At 38.8% G+C, this 15,055-nt stretch overlaps 1 protein-coding gene across 4 annotated transcripts in view; it reads left to right on the forward strand.

Annotated features, from left to right (window-relative positions):
- Positions 1 to 15,055, forward strand: part of LOC306832850 (nectin-1) — a 22,464-nt gene continuing 7,409 nt past the window's right edge. Inside the window, exons 1-8 of one of the 4 annotated variants that reach the window (XM_079357859.1) lie at positions 1 to 173; positions 4,834 to 5,163; positions 5,258 to 5,560; positions 7,353 to 7,446; positions 8,695 to 8,849; positions 9,949 to 10,045; positions 11,075 to 11,183; positions 11,344 to 11,397. In XM_079357859.1, coding sequence (XP_079213985.1) covers positions 56 to 173; positions 4,834 to 5,163; positions 5,258 to 5,560; positions 7,353 to 7,446; positions 8,695 to 8,849; positions 9,949 to 10,045; positions 11,075 to 11,183; positions 11,344 to 11,355 — 1,218 coding nt within the window. In that variant the 5' untranslated portion in view covers positions 1 to 55 and the 3' untranslated portion in view covers positions 11,356 to 11,397. Of the gene's footprint in view, positions 174 to 1,879; positions 2,049 to 4,833; positions 5,164 to 5,257; positions 5,561 to 7,352; positions 7,447 to 8,694; positions 8,850 to 9,948; positions 10,046 to 11,074; positions 11,184 to 11,343; positions 12,800 to 15,055 lie in introns of those variants that run through there. The other 3 variants (XM_079357858.1, XM_079357860.1, XM_079357861.1) reach the window with 3 other exon arrangements.

The following is a 15,055-nucleotide window of genomic DNA, read 5'->3' on the forward strand; positions in this document are numbered from 1 at the left end:
TTGAGCAGGCGGGCAGACAAAGAGGAAAGATGCGAGAAAAACTGTGCGCTCACGGATGAAGGGAAATTATGAAACATTTCGACGCACGCTATGGATAAACCGACTATGTTGGAACAGGAGCACAACTATGCATTTTCTTTTGTTAATGTTGATGGTTACCACAGCTACAGACGGTATGTTGACTCATCACTTTAAATACACACCATGGCGTTGCCGTTTTCTAAGCCATTTAAGGGTAGATAGCCTACTTAAGGAAATAACAGAAATGTGAGCATAACAATTAGACTACAACATTATCTCTGTCCTCGAAAGAGTTAACTGTGTGTATAAACCTATTCTTTAAAAAGCAATCTTTACAGACCTTTCTGTAAAGATTTGGATTTTTTTTTTTTTTTGGGATTTTTTTGCATACATGTCATGCAATTAACACAACATGATATTTCTAAAAGTCAATTTGAGGGTTTGGAAGTTAGGAGGGATGTTTTTCAATCCATGAAAAAATAATACAAAAGCAGATAAATCAATGATAAATACAATTTAGCCTATATGTTTTATATAATAGCTTATATTAGCTCTTTTGTTCCTTTGAGTACATTTGGCAGATAATCTCCCTTTTACATTCGCTCAAGAAGGGTTCAAATGTTTTTGTATTTTTTCAACATGTTACATTTATGTGATATTCAGTAAAATACTTCAAACAAAGTTGACTTTGGTAAAACATCGTATTGGAAACAGTAGAATTGTGCAATGGATCAATATTGTTGGTTCTAAATCCCTTCAGGAAAAGCAAGAGCTGGTCCCCAGACCTGGACTTAACTTGCAGCAGAACCTTGACCTATGTCATGGTTCAAGCTGAGTTTGGAGGAGAGGTCAGAAGAACTTTACTCAAACTAAAGTGCTCTAAAATCTCTCAAACATTTTGTAGTGTGAGTTCATTTTCCATGTTTTCCCCCTGCTACAGGTGCATCTGAATCTGCCCCAAAGCTGTGTGGAATACAAGATGATGGATGCTTGCAGGGACACAAGTGTTGAAATTCAAACTGAGTAAGAAACAAGAGTTACTGGAAAGGAATAATGAAAGGACACATTTATGATATACTGTATAAAAACCCATTTCATTAGGAAAATCAATGCCCTCAGTTTTCACCTCTTAAATGTAACATGTTCACAACCTTACATCTTTGAAATCAAGGGCAAAATTCTGTATATCTTTAGCAGCAATGTCATTTCTAAAGCCCATCATATCATCTTATTGTCTTAACATTTGTAACATCATTGTACTCAAATTTTTTTTTGGGAAATATGAACTGAATAAACATTTTGTTCTATTATATTGTGGTTCTATTTCCTTTTTGACGTAAAGAACGTTGGATCGCCTTGTTTTTTGAATGTACAGTTCACCAATGAATGTATTGGTATGGTCATGATATTAATAATCATAATAGTATGGCAAATATTCTTCAAGTTTAAAAATCAGAGTTTTTATTATCATCAGTGTTCTATGTTGGAGCAAAACGTTGTATTTCATGGAATGAAACGTGCTTTTCTTTCAAAGAAAAATAAATAAATAAAATTGCTGATGCATTCTTGACCACAGGAGGGACACAAAAACGAATTCTTGCGTACATGGATACTGTAAATTCTGATCCTCACTAAAAGCAGCAGCATGCGAAGGAGGAGACAAAGAGGAGAGATGTTAGTAAAAAACATGTTTTGACTTTTTTAAAACAACAACCAGATTTCACAAAAACGCACACCTGACTGCAAGACGGACTGAAAGATGGATACTTTAAATTCTGATCCCCACTCAATGCAGCACGAACCGTCTGTCTCATTGGCTAGCCTACTCCATACACCACAGCAGGCGGTGCTGTGGTGTATGGAGTAGGCTAGCCAAAGAGAGACAAAGAGGAAAGATGCGAGCTCCTGGATAAATGGAAACAATGACTAATTTCGACGCACGATATGGATAAACCGACTGTGTTGCAACAGGAGCGCAACTATGCATTTCCTTTTGTTAATGTTGACGGTTACCACAGTTACAAACGGTACGTTGACTCTTCACTTCAAAAACGCATCACGCCGTCTTGCCGTTTTACCAAGCCATTTAAGGGTAAATAGCCTACTTTGCTTAACAGAAATGTAAACAGAACAATAGCCTACAACATTATCTATATCCTCGAAAGAGTTAACTATCTGTATAAACCTATTACTTAAAAAGCAATATTTGCAGACATAAGCTGTTTCTGGTAGGCCACGTATTGTTTAACGTCATCCTTTTCAGACGGAAGATTATAAATTCAGACATGTTCCCTGTCTGCTGATCTTCAAAATGTTTTCATTTATCCAATCCAATCCAATCCAACTTTATTTAATTAAGCACTTTAAAACAACCACAGCTGACCAAAGTGCTGTACAATAAAACAAAAGTTAAAAAAGGCATAATACACAGTACACAATAATTTAAAAGATATAAAAATGCTATAAAATAAGTAAAATACATAAAATAAATAAAATCATCTTACTCGGTGACAAAGGCCAGGGAGAAGAGATGGGTTTTAAGACACGATTTAAAAACAGACAGAGAAGAGGCCTGTTTAAGGGGGAGAGGAAGGTCGTTCCAAAGTTTAGGAGCCGCAACAGAAAACGCACGGTCCCCTCTGAGCTTCCGTTTAGTTTTGGGCACCCTCAGGAGCAGCTGATCAGCTGACCTGAGGGTGCGGGACGGTGTGTACGAGTGTAGAAGCTCAGAGAGGTATGGCGGGGCAAGACCATTTAGGGATTTAAAAGCAAATAAAAGAATTTTAAAATGGATCCTAAAATGCACAGGCAACCAGTGGAGGGAGGCTAAAATGGGGGTAATGTGGTCATATTTACGAGTGCCAGTTAAAAGACGTGCAGCCGCATTTTGTACCATCTGGAGACGGGCGATGGAGGACCCACTAACCCCCACATACAAAGCATTACAGTAATCCAGCCGAGTGGTCACAAAGGCGTGGATTACTGTCTCGAAGTGCTGCCTCGGAAGAATGGGCTTTATTTTGGCCAGCTGCCTTAAGTGAAAGAAGCTTGACTTGACAACAGCCTTAATCTGATTGTCAAGCTTTAGCTCAGGGTCCATTTTAACCCCTAAGTTTGTGATGGACTGCTTGGAATACTGGGCCAAGGAACCCAGATCCACATGAGGGGCCCCAGAGGTACCACCAAAAACCATCACTTCGGTTTTATTGTCATTAAAATTTAAAAAATTAAGAGCCATCCAGGCTTTTATGTCCTCAAGACACTCGAATAATACTCGAAGAGAGTATTCACTGTTCTTTTTAAGTGGAACATAAATCTGACTGTCATCTGCGTAACAATGGAAAGAAATGCCATGTTTCCTGAGTATAGAACCGAGTGGGAGCAGATAGAGAGAGAAAAGGAGAGGGCCAAGAACTGAGCCCTGTGGGACTCCACATGTGAGAGGAGCAGAGGAGGAAGAAGAGTCACCAAGGCTAACACAGAAGGTTCGATGAGACAGGTATGACCTGAACCAATCCAGTGCTGTGCCCCTGATGCCCACCCAATTCTCCAAACGAGAGATCAGGATCTCATGATCCACAGTGTCAAAAGCAGCAGTCAAGTCTAAAAGAACAAGGATAACACAGTCACCGGAGTCTGTAGCTAAAAAGACATCATTAAAAACTCTGATAAGAGCTGATTCAGTGCTGTGCAGGGGTTTAAAACCGGATTGGAAAACCTCTAAAATATTATTTTGCTCCTCCAGAAATGCCATCAATTGAACGTGAACTACCTTTTCTAGGGTTTTAGAAAGAAAAGGCAGTTTGGAGATCGGCCTAAAGTTAACAAGAACTGCAGGATCCAGACCAGGTTTTTTAATCAGAGGTTGTACTACTGCATGTTTAAACAGTTCATTTATAATATTGACACTTTTAGTTGTAGCTAAAAAAAATAAAAAAGTCATTTTACGTTGCTCATATGGACACAAAGGAAGTTGGTGAGCTTATTGATGCCAGTCCATAGAATAGTGAAAGAAATGGAAACATTAAAACTCAAAATGAGTTATACTATGCTACTAAAGTCAGAACATTACAAAATGTATTCTTATCATAGGCTTCTTAAATTTACAACAATAATGCATCCACTTCTGGTCTAATTGTGGTCAAAAATGAATACCAAAGGAATCCAAGGAATCGTAATATTAATTTAACAAAAAACAAGAATAGTGTAGTGACCAATTTTAACAAATCCAATTATGTTTAGAAAGGCCACTTTGGTGTTGAATGTGGAGGCTGTTTTCAAACGCGTGCTCAGCTCTTAAAAAACATAAGAAGGCTGTTGATATACTTTTTGATATATTCATCCATTTATTGTTCAACTTGTAAAAAATGATCAAAACAAACAAAACAATAAAGATGAACCACTACGTCCATTGGAATTAAATAAACCCAAAAAATCCACTTTCTCCTTCTCTTCTCAGGCTGACATGGTGGAAAAACTTTTTGCTCTCATTCACACACCTGTCCACCTCACCTGGAGCTCTCATTAAAAACACTTCCCCAGGCTCCCCCTAGTGCCCAGTAAAGGGACTGCATATATAAACAAAGAAAATATGCAACACATAGTTTGGCTCCAACAAATAGAGTAAGGTGTAAGGTCCATTTCCACTCAAATTGAGGTTTCCTTTGGTTTGGAGGGAAAAGAGGGAGTTAGATGTATGGGGGCAGCCCTTTATAATGTTGTGGCAATTAAAGGCAGGCATGGTGATGCACATTGAGCGGAGCTTGGGATTTTAACAGTTGTTTTGCAATAAGCCTGTTTATTCTATTACAGCTCTGGAGATCATTGGAGGAAGCGCAACAACAATCCATGGAGGGACATCTGTCTTATCCTGTAAACTCATTGACACCACAGAGAGCCTCACACAGATTTCATGGCAGAGAGTGACCAGAGGAAAACCTCAGAAGGACAATTTCGTAACAATCTCGTCCAAGGGGCCAATTTTTTTCAATGGACGGTTTAAGTTTGTTGGGAATTTTACAGACAAAAACGGTTCTCTCCAGTTATCGAATGTCACTCTGATGGATGAAGGCACCTACACATGTATCTTCACTTTGTTCCCCAGCGGAACCCATGAAACAGAGATACCTCTTACTGTTCTTGGTATGTCAATTCAAAATGCGTCATGAACATCTTAACAGTCTTGTTTTTAACTTTTGCTGGCAATGTTAATTTTTTTGTTTACTCGCTCTCTCAGTGCCTCCAGTAATAACCCTGAAGGATTGTCGTCCTGCTTTGGGTAACAACGAGGTCCCTCTTGTTAACTGCACGGCTGCTGGTTCCAAACCTCCTGTCGATTTGAGGTGGGTCACTGGTACTCTGGAAGAGAAAGTGAGGTCCTCAACCAACTCCAGCCTTCATGCCAACGGTACAACTACCATAGTCAGCTCGCTGTTTGGAGTGCCTACCAGAGAGCTCAACAATCATTCGGTCCAGTGCGTCATCAACAGTTCCGCCCTCGAGAGAGATGAGACCCGGACCTTCACCATACATATCCACTGTGGGTATACCAACACTCTGCTACATCAGTTGTTTTATCTGTGGGTGATGAACTGTGTTTTTCACACCATTTTTTAAGCTTATGTGAGTGACTCTCACAATCTCGTTTCATAATGGAACATTTTTAGATCTTTGATCATATGCAGAAATCTAAACCTGTGTTTCACAATGTGAAAAGACGAAAGACAAAGATATAAATCTGGGTCAGTGTTTTTGGATCATTTCTGTCAAAGCCTCATCAGGCAGCAGACTTGTTTAAAGCTGAACCTGCTTATGTTTTGTTTTTTAAATAGCTTGACATGTGATGCTCATAAGACTCACTTCTTAAATTTGGCAGGAAGGTCTTTGTAAACATTGTTACGCAAATATTTTATTCCATGTTAATATGTCTGTTTCTTTAGGCTTTAAAGAAGGCTAAGGCTTTACTGTATTGATCCAGAACTGTGATATTTACTGTACTCTTTTCTCCTCTCCCCTTGTCTCTGTGTTTCTCCATTAGTGTCACTTTACTGTTGTTTCCTCTATCAGACCTTGAAAAGCACATTCATCACTGTGAACTGAACTGTGAGGGAGAAAAAGTGCATGTTCATGCCATTAATGAACAGTGTAGGCAGTATCGGAAACATGCTTGGGCTAGTTAGTTTGAATGCAAGTAAATTACGCAGTACTATGATCACAATCTTTCCATATTTCAACAGCAGATGTTGCCTCAGGACTTTGGAAATATTGGACCTTACTTCTTTTCCTTTGGGATTGAGCAAGGCACTCTTTTATTCCATTGAGCTGTTTATTTGGTTTTGCACTACTGCAGGGTTGATGTGGATACATTTCATGTCATTCATACTTGTAAAGTAAGCGACCTTCAACAGTGTGTAGGTAGGCTATCCAATATCTTCATTCAGCCTCAAATAAAAGGTAGAACAGACTTGTTTGTGTTAAGATTGAAGCGTGGGAGTCGTCTCCTGGTCTTTAGAAACAGTGATAAAGGTCACAGATTTTGGGCCACCTAGTTACTGCTGCTTTTGACTATGAACTGCATCATGTGAGCCTGAATCAGCTGACCTAAGGAACTATTTTTGAATGAAAGCACTGTATAAAAGTCACAGACTACCAGTATTCCTGTCTCATTTTCTGTGAACATATCATCAGAGCTTTTTCTGGGTTTGATCGTCACAGTGGGCCTTTTTCCAAAAATGTTTATAAATCATTGTCATGCGAGAATAAGTCTGATATGAACTTGTAGAAATGGTTTATTAGAATTTTTTTTAAAGTCATCTAGAAAAAAGGAAAAATTGCAACATTTATATAGTTCCTTTGTACGGATTTTGTTTCCATCTCTCCATATGCAAGGAAAGCTGATCTCTGGCTTCAAATGGAATTCCCCTATCAGCCCACATGTGATACTCAAGTGCTCCACCCAACACCAACACCCAAAAAGTCAGTACATTTGTCAGCAGGTCCCTCTCAGGCTATATTTAACATTCCAGTGGGAATGTTTGACCCTGAGTTCTCATAGTCCTGACAAACAACAGCCTCTATCTAAATTAAAGCGTTTTTCACATTCTGCTGATGAACTGTGTCCTGCTATTCCCAGTTTTAATTATGAAGGCCATTCTGGGTTTTCTGACTTGAATGGATTTTGAGTATGATTCATTTGTCATTCCTGTAAACGTTCGGTTGTTGTGTGAAGCCATATAAGACAATCCAAGCTGGAAGAGGTTCCAAACATGATGAATGTGTGTTTCACTTTTTTTGTTAGAGTAATAACAAACCTCCTTCTGTCTTTGTCACAGCTCCTCCTCTGGAAGTGAATATCACTGAAAGATCGGAAAACTCCTTTGAATGTCAGACAGAGGCATATCCACCGGCGAACTTTACTTGGACGAGGTACAGACGACAGAAAGTTTGCTGTAGGTTGGAGGTTTAGTCCATGGGTGGAGATACCAGGGGAGGGGAGGAGACTGTCTTCCCAACTTGTGATGTCACAAACTTAGGAAATTTGAAATGGAGCACTTTTCTCTGTGAAGTAAGATTTAAGCAGACCACACACAAAGCACTGGATGAATTTATTTTACATTTTGTGGTTTGAGAGACACCCAGGTTACTCAAATAAATGTTCAAAAACCCTGTAAAAGTGGGTTTATTCATTTCCATGTTCATTTTCCGGACGAGTGCTCCTGGCATTGAAACAAACCAATGTCTAATACTCTTTTCCAATAGAGTCTTCAATCTGTTTATTGTAGTTCATGATCGGGGTTCAATAATGCACAGAAACATCTTAATCTGTCCAATACATCATAAGCATAAACTGTTGCATCAAATCAACCCGACACGCCGACATTGTCAAAAAACAATATGCTTCCAAACAAACCTGATACCTAATTACCTGGCTTTAAGCACAGCTTAAGTCAAGACTCCACCCAGTGGCCAGTGTTGGAACCACACAAACGCAAATACAGAAACAAGCATCTTGGTTCCTTCATTAGGTTTAAGAAATGTCAAGGGAAATGCTAGTTTAGTTACAGAAATGCTTTCTGTAAAGAAGCATAGTAGTCATAATGAGGCTTTTTTAAAATTTGTATCTAAACGGTCAAAATTTGTGACATTGTGACAGAAGAACAGTCTGGGCTTTTTTCTTAATAGTGCTGTGGCAAAAGTTACTTTCCTACTACTAATTTAAGCTCCTGTTGTTTCGCACTGTTGCTTTTTGTTTGTGTGCACTCTGCTCTTTTGCTCTCAGCGCTACTCCGCAGCGAGCTCAGTGCACACTGCGTCTTTTCTGAAAGGCCCTTAATGGCCTTCGTCATGGTGGCACTGCATTAATTACATTAAATATGTGCTTCTCCTTTAAAGATGAACTGTAAAATACACATAAATGGATACCAGTTTCATATTTAAAAGAAAAACGCAGCTCCAACATGAAATAGTTTAGCTTAGCTTAGCATAGAAGACTAGAAACTGTGTAAAACACTAAGCAGTGTTCCCAGCAAAGTTTCTGACATTTGAGATATTGGTCAGATTAAACAGATAACAGGTGAGGTTAACAGGTGAGATTTAGTGGCAGAGAGCAAACTATGCCTTTAGAAAGGATTCAAGAATTTGTATTTGAAATGATTTCTTTGTTCTGACTTTCAGATCTGGACAGTCGTGGCCTCAGTCTGGGGTTCAAGTTGACGGTGCAACTCTGCAGTTTCTGAGCAAATCCTCCGAGCTGAATGGCCTCTACCAGTGTGAGGCATCAAATGAGTACGGAAGTCAACGTGGCTACCTCTATATGTATTTCACCTCAGGTGAGATCCCTTGTGATTTGTCTCCAGCTATTTGAGAAGCCACATTCGTTTTTTTTTTTGTTTTTTTTTGTTACAGCAAGTTGTTCTCATGGAATCCTAAAGGACAAGATGAGGGCTACAGTTACTGTATATGTTTGCTCAGGATTTCTCTGAGACTCCTTCCTGTGTGTAAATATTTCAGCTGTTTCCAATTGTAACAAGATGGTCTAGGACCAGCTCAGCATGCCATGGTTACACAACAATAACTGCTGCACCAGACACAGGAAGGCATTTCAAGCTGCTTTAAGTGCCCTCTCTGCAGTGCAGAAAAAAACACAAATGCTTCAAGTTCTCAGACTAAAAACTACAGCTACTTAGAAAAACATTTAGCTGGGTCAATGTTTTTTAACTGAAAGGCTTTAAAAACTGAAAGTGAAAACCAGCTCATGTTTGTAAAACAGTGGACCTTTAATTGCCAAACATTCCAACATGTGAGGCCTGAAGATTAGCGACTGTTACTGTCAAGGTCTTAAAAATACAAACTGGTCTTTCACTGGCGATGATGAGGGGGTTTTAACCCTGACTCCTTCTGAACAACAAAGGACCCTTGATCAAGAAGCCAAATTGTAGCTTTTGTGGGTTGAATCCTAGCCTCAAAAAAGGTCATTCTCCCAATCTCTCCTTCCGACATCTCCTGTCTCACTTCAACTGTCCTATCCAATAAAAGCAAAACGGCCCAAAAAATAACGAAGAAAACCTGTCTGAACTCTTATTTAACTCCACACCTGTGTGCAGGAAAGAATAGGTTGTTTCACATCTTGGTTTCTTCAGCTGTACTGTAAGTCTCTCGACCAAAAGCTGTTCTCTCATAAATTTGCATCAGCTGTGGATTGAAAACAGTAACTGTAGATTTGTTTTAAGGTTATCTGTAACGTAACATATTGTCTAACCTGAAATAAAGGATCCTACCATTTTAAAATCCCTCTTTGTTAAAGTATCAGAGGATTAAAAATGCAAAATAAATTCCGTATTGGGCCGAATTGGATTTAATAAACTGGTCGTGCAAATCTATAATTCCTGTCACTAATTTACATGCTATCTTTGTCCTGTCTGTCTACAGGATCCTGCAGCGTTGGTTGGATCTTCTTTGGTATTTTGTTCACCCTGAATGTTGCTGCTGTCTTGTATTACTTCTACAAACACCCCGAAACTGCAAGGTAAGAAATATAAAAGTATCTCATACAGTCCCCTCCAAAAGTATTGGAACAGCGAGGCAAATTCCCTTGTTTTTGTTGTTCGCTGAAGACATTTGGGTTAAAGATCAAAAGATGAGTTCAGTTGTTATTTCTTGGTGTTTACATCGAAATGCGTTAAAGAATTAAGGATAAATCCCTGTTTGTATTACACCTGCAATTTTAGATGATCAAAAGTAAAGGAACAAATCATTTTAAAGTAAATAACATTTAATATTTGGTCGCATAACCCTTGCTTGCAATTACTGCCTCAAGCCTGCGACCCATCTACATCACCAAACTGTTGCATTCTTCCTTTGTGATACTATTCCAGGCTTTTACCGCAGCTTCTTTCAGTCCTTGTTTGTTTCGGGGGGTTTCTCCCTTCAGTCTCCTTCAGGAAGTGAAATGAATGCTCTATTGGGTTAAGGTCAGCTGATTGCCTTGGCCAGTCGAAAACATTCCACTTTTTTCCCCCTGATAAAGTCCTTTGTTTAGTTAGCATTCCCCCCGATTAGTTTGGATGCATTTATCCATAATTCGGCAGCCAAAATGTTTCTGTAAACTTCAGACTTCATTCTGCTGCTACCGTCATCAGTTAGATCATCAATAAATATTAATGAGCCTGTTCCAGAAGCAGCAATGCACGCTCAAGCTGTGACATTACCTCCACCATGCTTCACAGATGAGCTTGTATGCTTTGGATCATAAGCAGTTTCTTTCTTTCTGCACACTTTGGCCTTTCCATCACTTTGGTAGAGATTAATCTTGATCTCATCAGTCCATCAGATTCTGTTCGAGAACTTTTGCAGCTCATCTCTGTAATTCTTTGCAAATTCCAATCTGGCCTTCCGATTCTTAATGCTGATGAGTGGTTTACATCTTGTGGTATGGTTTCTATATTTCTGCTCGAAGAGTTTTCTGCTGCTTAGAAATATTTCATTCTATTACATATAAAAGCTTATAACTGTACATACTGTGACACTTTGTAGTTTTTTTTTTATTTCCTTGTAGTTCTATACCATGCTATGAAGGCACAAGACGTGGTGAGATGCATGCGGTTCGAACGACTTCTAACTCGCCAGAAGTAGCAGAAGAGGAGCATGAAGAAACACCTGCAGAGGTAAGACGTGTTCTATGGTACGCCTACACCGAAACGTGAAACTCCACATGTAACCTTTGTCCTTTTTTTCTTTTTCAGACTGTATTATTTCAAGATTTAAAAAAGGCTATTTGGATATAAACCAAGTTTTAAAGAAATGTTTTTGCCTTCTCTTCCTCAGGAACCTATTTGAAGTCAGTTGTAGCAACAAAAGAGGATCCCAGCGGGACTGAAGGTGATTTGCAGACTTCCAACACTTAGGGCGCGATCACACTGGCAATCTGTGCCGTGCTGTGCTCGAGCACGACTGCCCCTTCCCCATTCCCCCGCTGGCCGGCTCAGCCTGCACCTCACACTGCTCTTGCACTAATCGGGCCTAAACACGGTACGGAGCGATCATAGTGGTCGAACTGGACTTCAAGGGAGAAGCGAGCCTCGGCACGGTACAGATAGCATTATCAAAATAATAATAATAATTTTAAAAAAAACCTGTTACTCAGAACAGTCAGAAAAATAGCAAAGTCAGTTACAATCTTGAAGTAGAGCAAAACTGGGAGAAATATTACAGGAAAGAGTGTGAAAGTGTTTCCAGTGTAAAGACAACATGGACTGTGGTTTTGTGGCTTTAACTGTCAGCTTGTGCCTTATCTGCTACCAGCTGGATGGTTCTCTGTTTTGCCACCTACAGTATTAACTGCTGATCATGGCAGAGGATTATGAAGCATGCGTACATGTACACAGAACAGGTTGGAAAGGAAAGAAGAGGATTCAAACAAGATTTTGACCGTTGATGGGTTTTTTTTTTTTTTTGCATCTCAAAGTAGTGCCTATAAAAAAGCTGTTCCTTAAAGCAAAAGTTAAAACACTAACAGCCTTGTTGAGCCCTTTTAGTCTATCTGTTGTTCTGCAACTTTTCAGAGAGTTAAACAACTGAAATACACATACACATTCAAGCATTAAAATACATTGTTTACAGGTCATTAATACCTCAGTTACAAAGCTGCAACAAGGAGCGTTCATTTTGTCTTTCTTTATAAGTCCCCTCTGAACTAAATGACTACTGATTTTGTCCCTCTTCGTATCATATTTAAGTTGCATTTTTCTGTATATTGCAGAAAAATCTTTTTTGAAAGATTGGTGTTAAGATGTTCATCCTATAATGGCTATTTATTTAGTTTTTGGATCTCAACTATTAACTAACTTAGTATCTCAACTATTCACATAACGTTCCAGTTGAGCGGGGTCTGAGAAAGCTTTTTAATAGTGTGGTGCTAACCTGTAGAGTGTTTGTTTTGACTGAGAGCTACATAGTATTTTTGATTGGAAAAAAACACTCCAGCATCCTGGAGGCCTATTTGGGTTTTTTTGGGGTTTTTTTGTTCTGTACTATTAATCATCAGTAAAAGATTAGATTTTCCATTCATGCACTAGGGCTTTTTTTCTTTGTTCTGCTGTACATTTGTTATTCTTTTTGCAAAGTAAAAAAAAAAGAAAAAAAATGATGCTGTAACCCTGCTGGTATTTGTTTTTTCTTTTTTAGTTGTAAAATATTTCATTTCCTGCTTTACAGTTATTTATTGTGTATTTCAACTTTTCTTTTAACTGTTCGATTATTAAAGCTTTTAGAAAAATGTTAAGCCCAGGTTGTTTATTTGTGTACTCCTCACATGCCATCTCTTATATGTACCTGCTGTTAGCTGGGTATGTTTTTCCCCCTGTATCACACACTGTGAGGGCAAATACAAAAAAAGAACAGACCAAAGCTTGTCTTTGTGACTGGATCAATGGAAACAGCAGATGACAGGAAGCTGGGCTGAAGAAAACAACTGTTCACTCTTTGTTGTGATACAGGAATTAATTATTGTTTAATGGGCTGGAATCCTGGAATCCGAGAAGTACCTTTTTCTCAAGGTTTGCACAACTAAAGTGAAAACCCTGTTACATCTTTACAGTTTTATTATTTACTTTTGTATCACTATGCTTTGATATCAGCCCGATTTAAGGATATGTATTGCTTTGTTTTCTTTAACACTGAAAGCAGTGTCTGGTAAAAAAAACATCAATAACACTAACCCTGTCTTTGAAAGCAACACTTTTTCTCAGTACCTGTAGGTGCTGTTTGAACCCTATTTTTTCTGTCCTGGTCATAACTCATCTTTCAATCGGCTGGTTGAGGACCAGTAGAAACACAGATCTAAAAACGTACAGCAAACTTGCTCAGAATTAAACTCCAGAAAGACTGACTTAGTAATTTGTAGGTGGACAGAGTGGAACACTTTAAGCACATTAAAGGAGTAGAAAATATCAACAACAGGAAGTAGAGTCACTCAAAAGAATTGTTGAATTGTTAATGCTAGGCAAAAAAAAAAATGTCTCCGCAGCTTTAAAGAAATTATGTACAACTTTTTGATCCAGTAGATGTCGCCCTTGAGCACCAGCATTAAACCAAAACAAACACCGTTCTCCTTCAGCCGCACACCTCCAACCCTTCTCTCACGTTTGCACCAAGGAATTATCAATTAAACCGCACCAAAATTAAGCAACATTAAGAGCAAGCAGCGTATAACATTGTCCTTTGCTTGAGCTGCAACCACCTGTGGCCTGCAATGTTGTGTCAGCAGGCTAATGTGAGCACACTTTGCTTAACTCATAGCTTCATATTGCCTATATAATGACTGATCTACAGACACACACGTGACATCCAGATCAGCAGTGAGTAGAATGTGTTCTTTTCTCTGGTACTTGACTAAAACAGCTTTATAGGCAAGGCTGTCCTCTCCATGTAAACATGATGTTAACACAGCCCAGACAACAGTACACCTGGCGTGACTCGCGCTTTGCACTCATTGTAGACAGTCATGACTCCGAGAGACATTTAAAGAGGAGATATTTGATTTGTGTGTAAAATGATGCACATTCTTCCTTAAAGAAGGATTATTGTCTTTATTAGCTGTAGTACATAAATTAAGTGAGCAGTTTAGAATTATGTTTTTGCTTTATACTTTATTTCAGACCCACATGGCCATATACATAAAGCACATATATAGTTTTATGTACGTAAATTAAAGTCCAAAGTAGTTTGGGTGTGTATTTTTGCTTTTGTGCACGGTTTCACACATCTTCCTATCACTTCTCATTTGACAGTCACCTTGTTCTTTACATTTCCGAGCAGCATGTTATATCAGTGAGCCCTGTGTTTGCGACGGCTCTCCAAGCAATTTTCATAGATATCCTCTGTTTGCTCGTGCTGAAAAAAAAGAAAAGAAATAGATATTGTTCACTTTTGCATGCTGCAGCTCAATTGGATATCAGTGTCCACAAGTCCTAATGAATCTACAGACCGTATAAAAGATGTCACTGCACAATGAAACATCAGTATATTTACCATATCTCTTGGGAGCGGTTGAGTGCCGTTGCTGTGAAAGACAATGACATGTTTCTTGTTTTGGGGATATGACGTCCTTAGCTAAACATCTTTACGAGCATGTAGAGACGTGTTCAAAAGGACTGAGGCAACTTACTCTGAACTCTTTTTGCAGACTTTTAGCATAATGGTCAACGCTATTATAAAGATCAGGATGCAGACACAAGGCACAGTGGTTGCCACAGCGATCACACGCTTATTCCAGTGTTTAACCTCGTTTGGGTCTGTGAAGAAAAGAAGCGTTATAATCACTTTAAGTCTAACATGTGGATGCATTGTTCTTTAATTTATTTGACTTAACTCGTTTGACTTCAATGTAAATAAAATCAAAGCAGCATTTAATGCACTTTTTAATGTAAAGCACAAAGTTATGCATTATTGAGGGCATGCAGCTTTCAGTGCCTGGTGCATGCTGCTAACTTGTGAATATATCTAATTTGCTTTAGTCTTATCAGCGACCGACTTATTT

Source organism: Symphodus melops (genome assembly GCF_947650265.1).
Source record: "Symphodus melops genome assembly, chromosome: 12".
Lineage (NCBI taxonomy): Eukaryota > Metazoa > Chordata > Actinopteri > Labriformes > Labridae > Symphodus > Symphodus melops.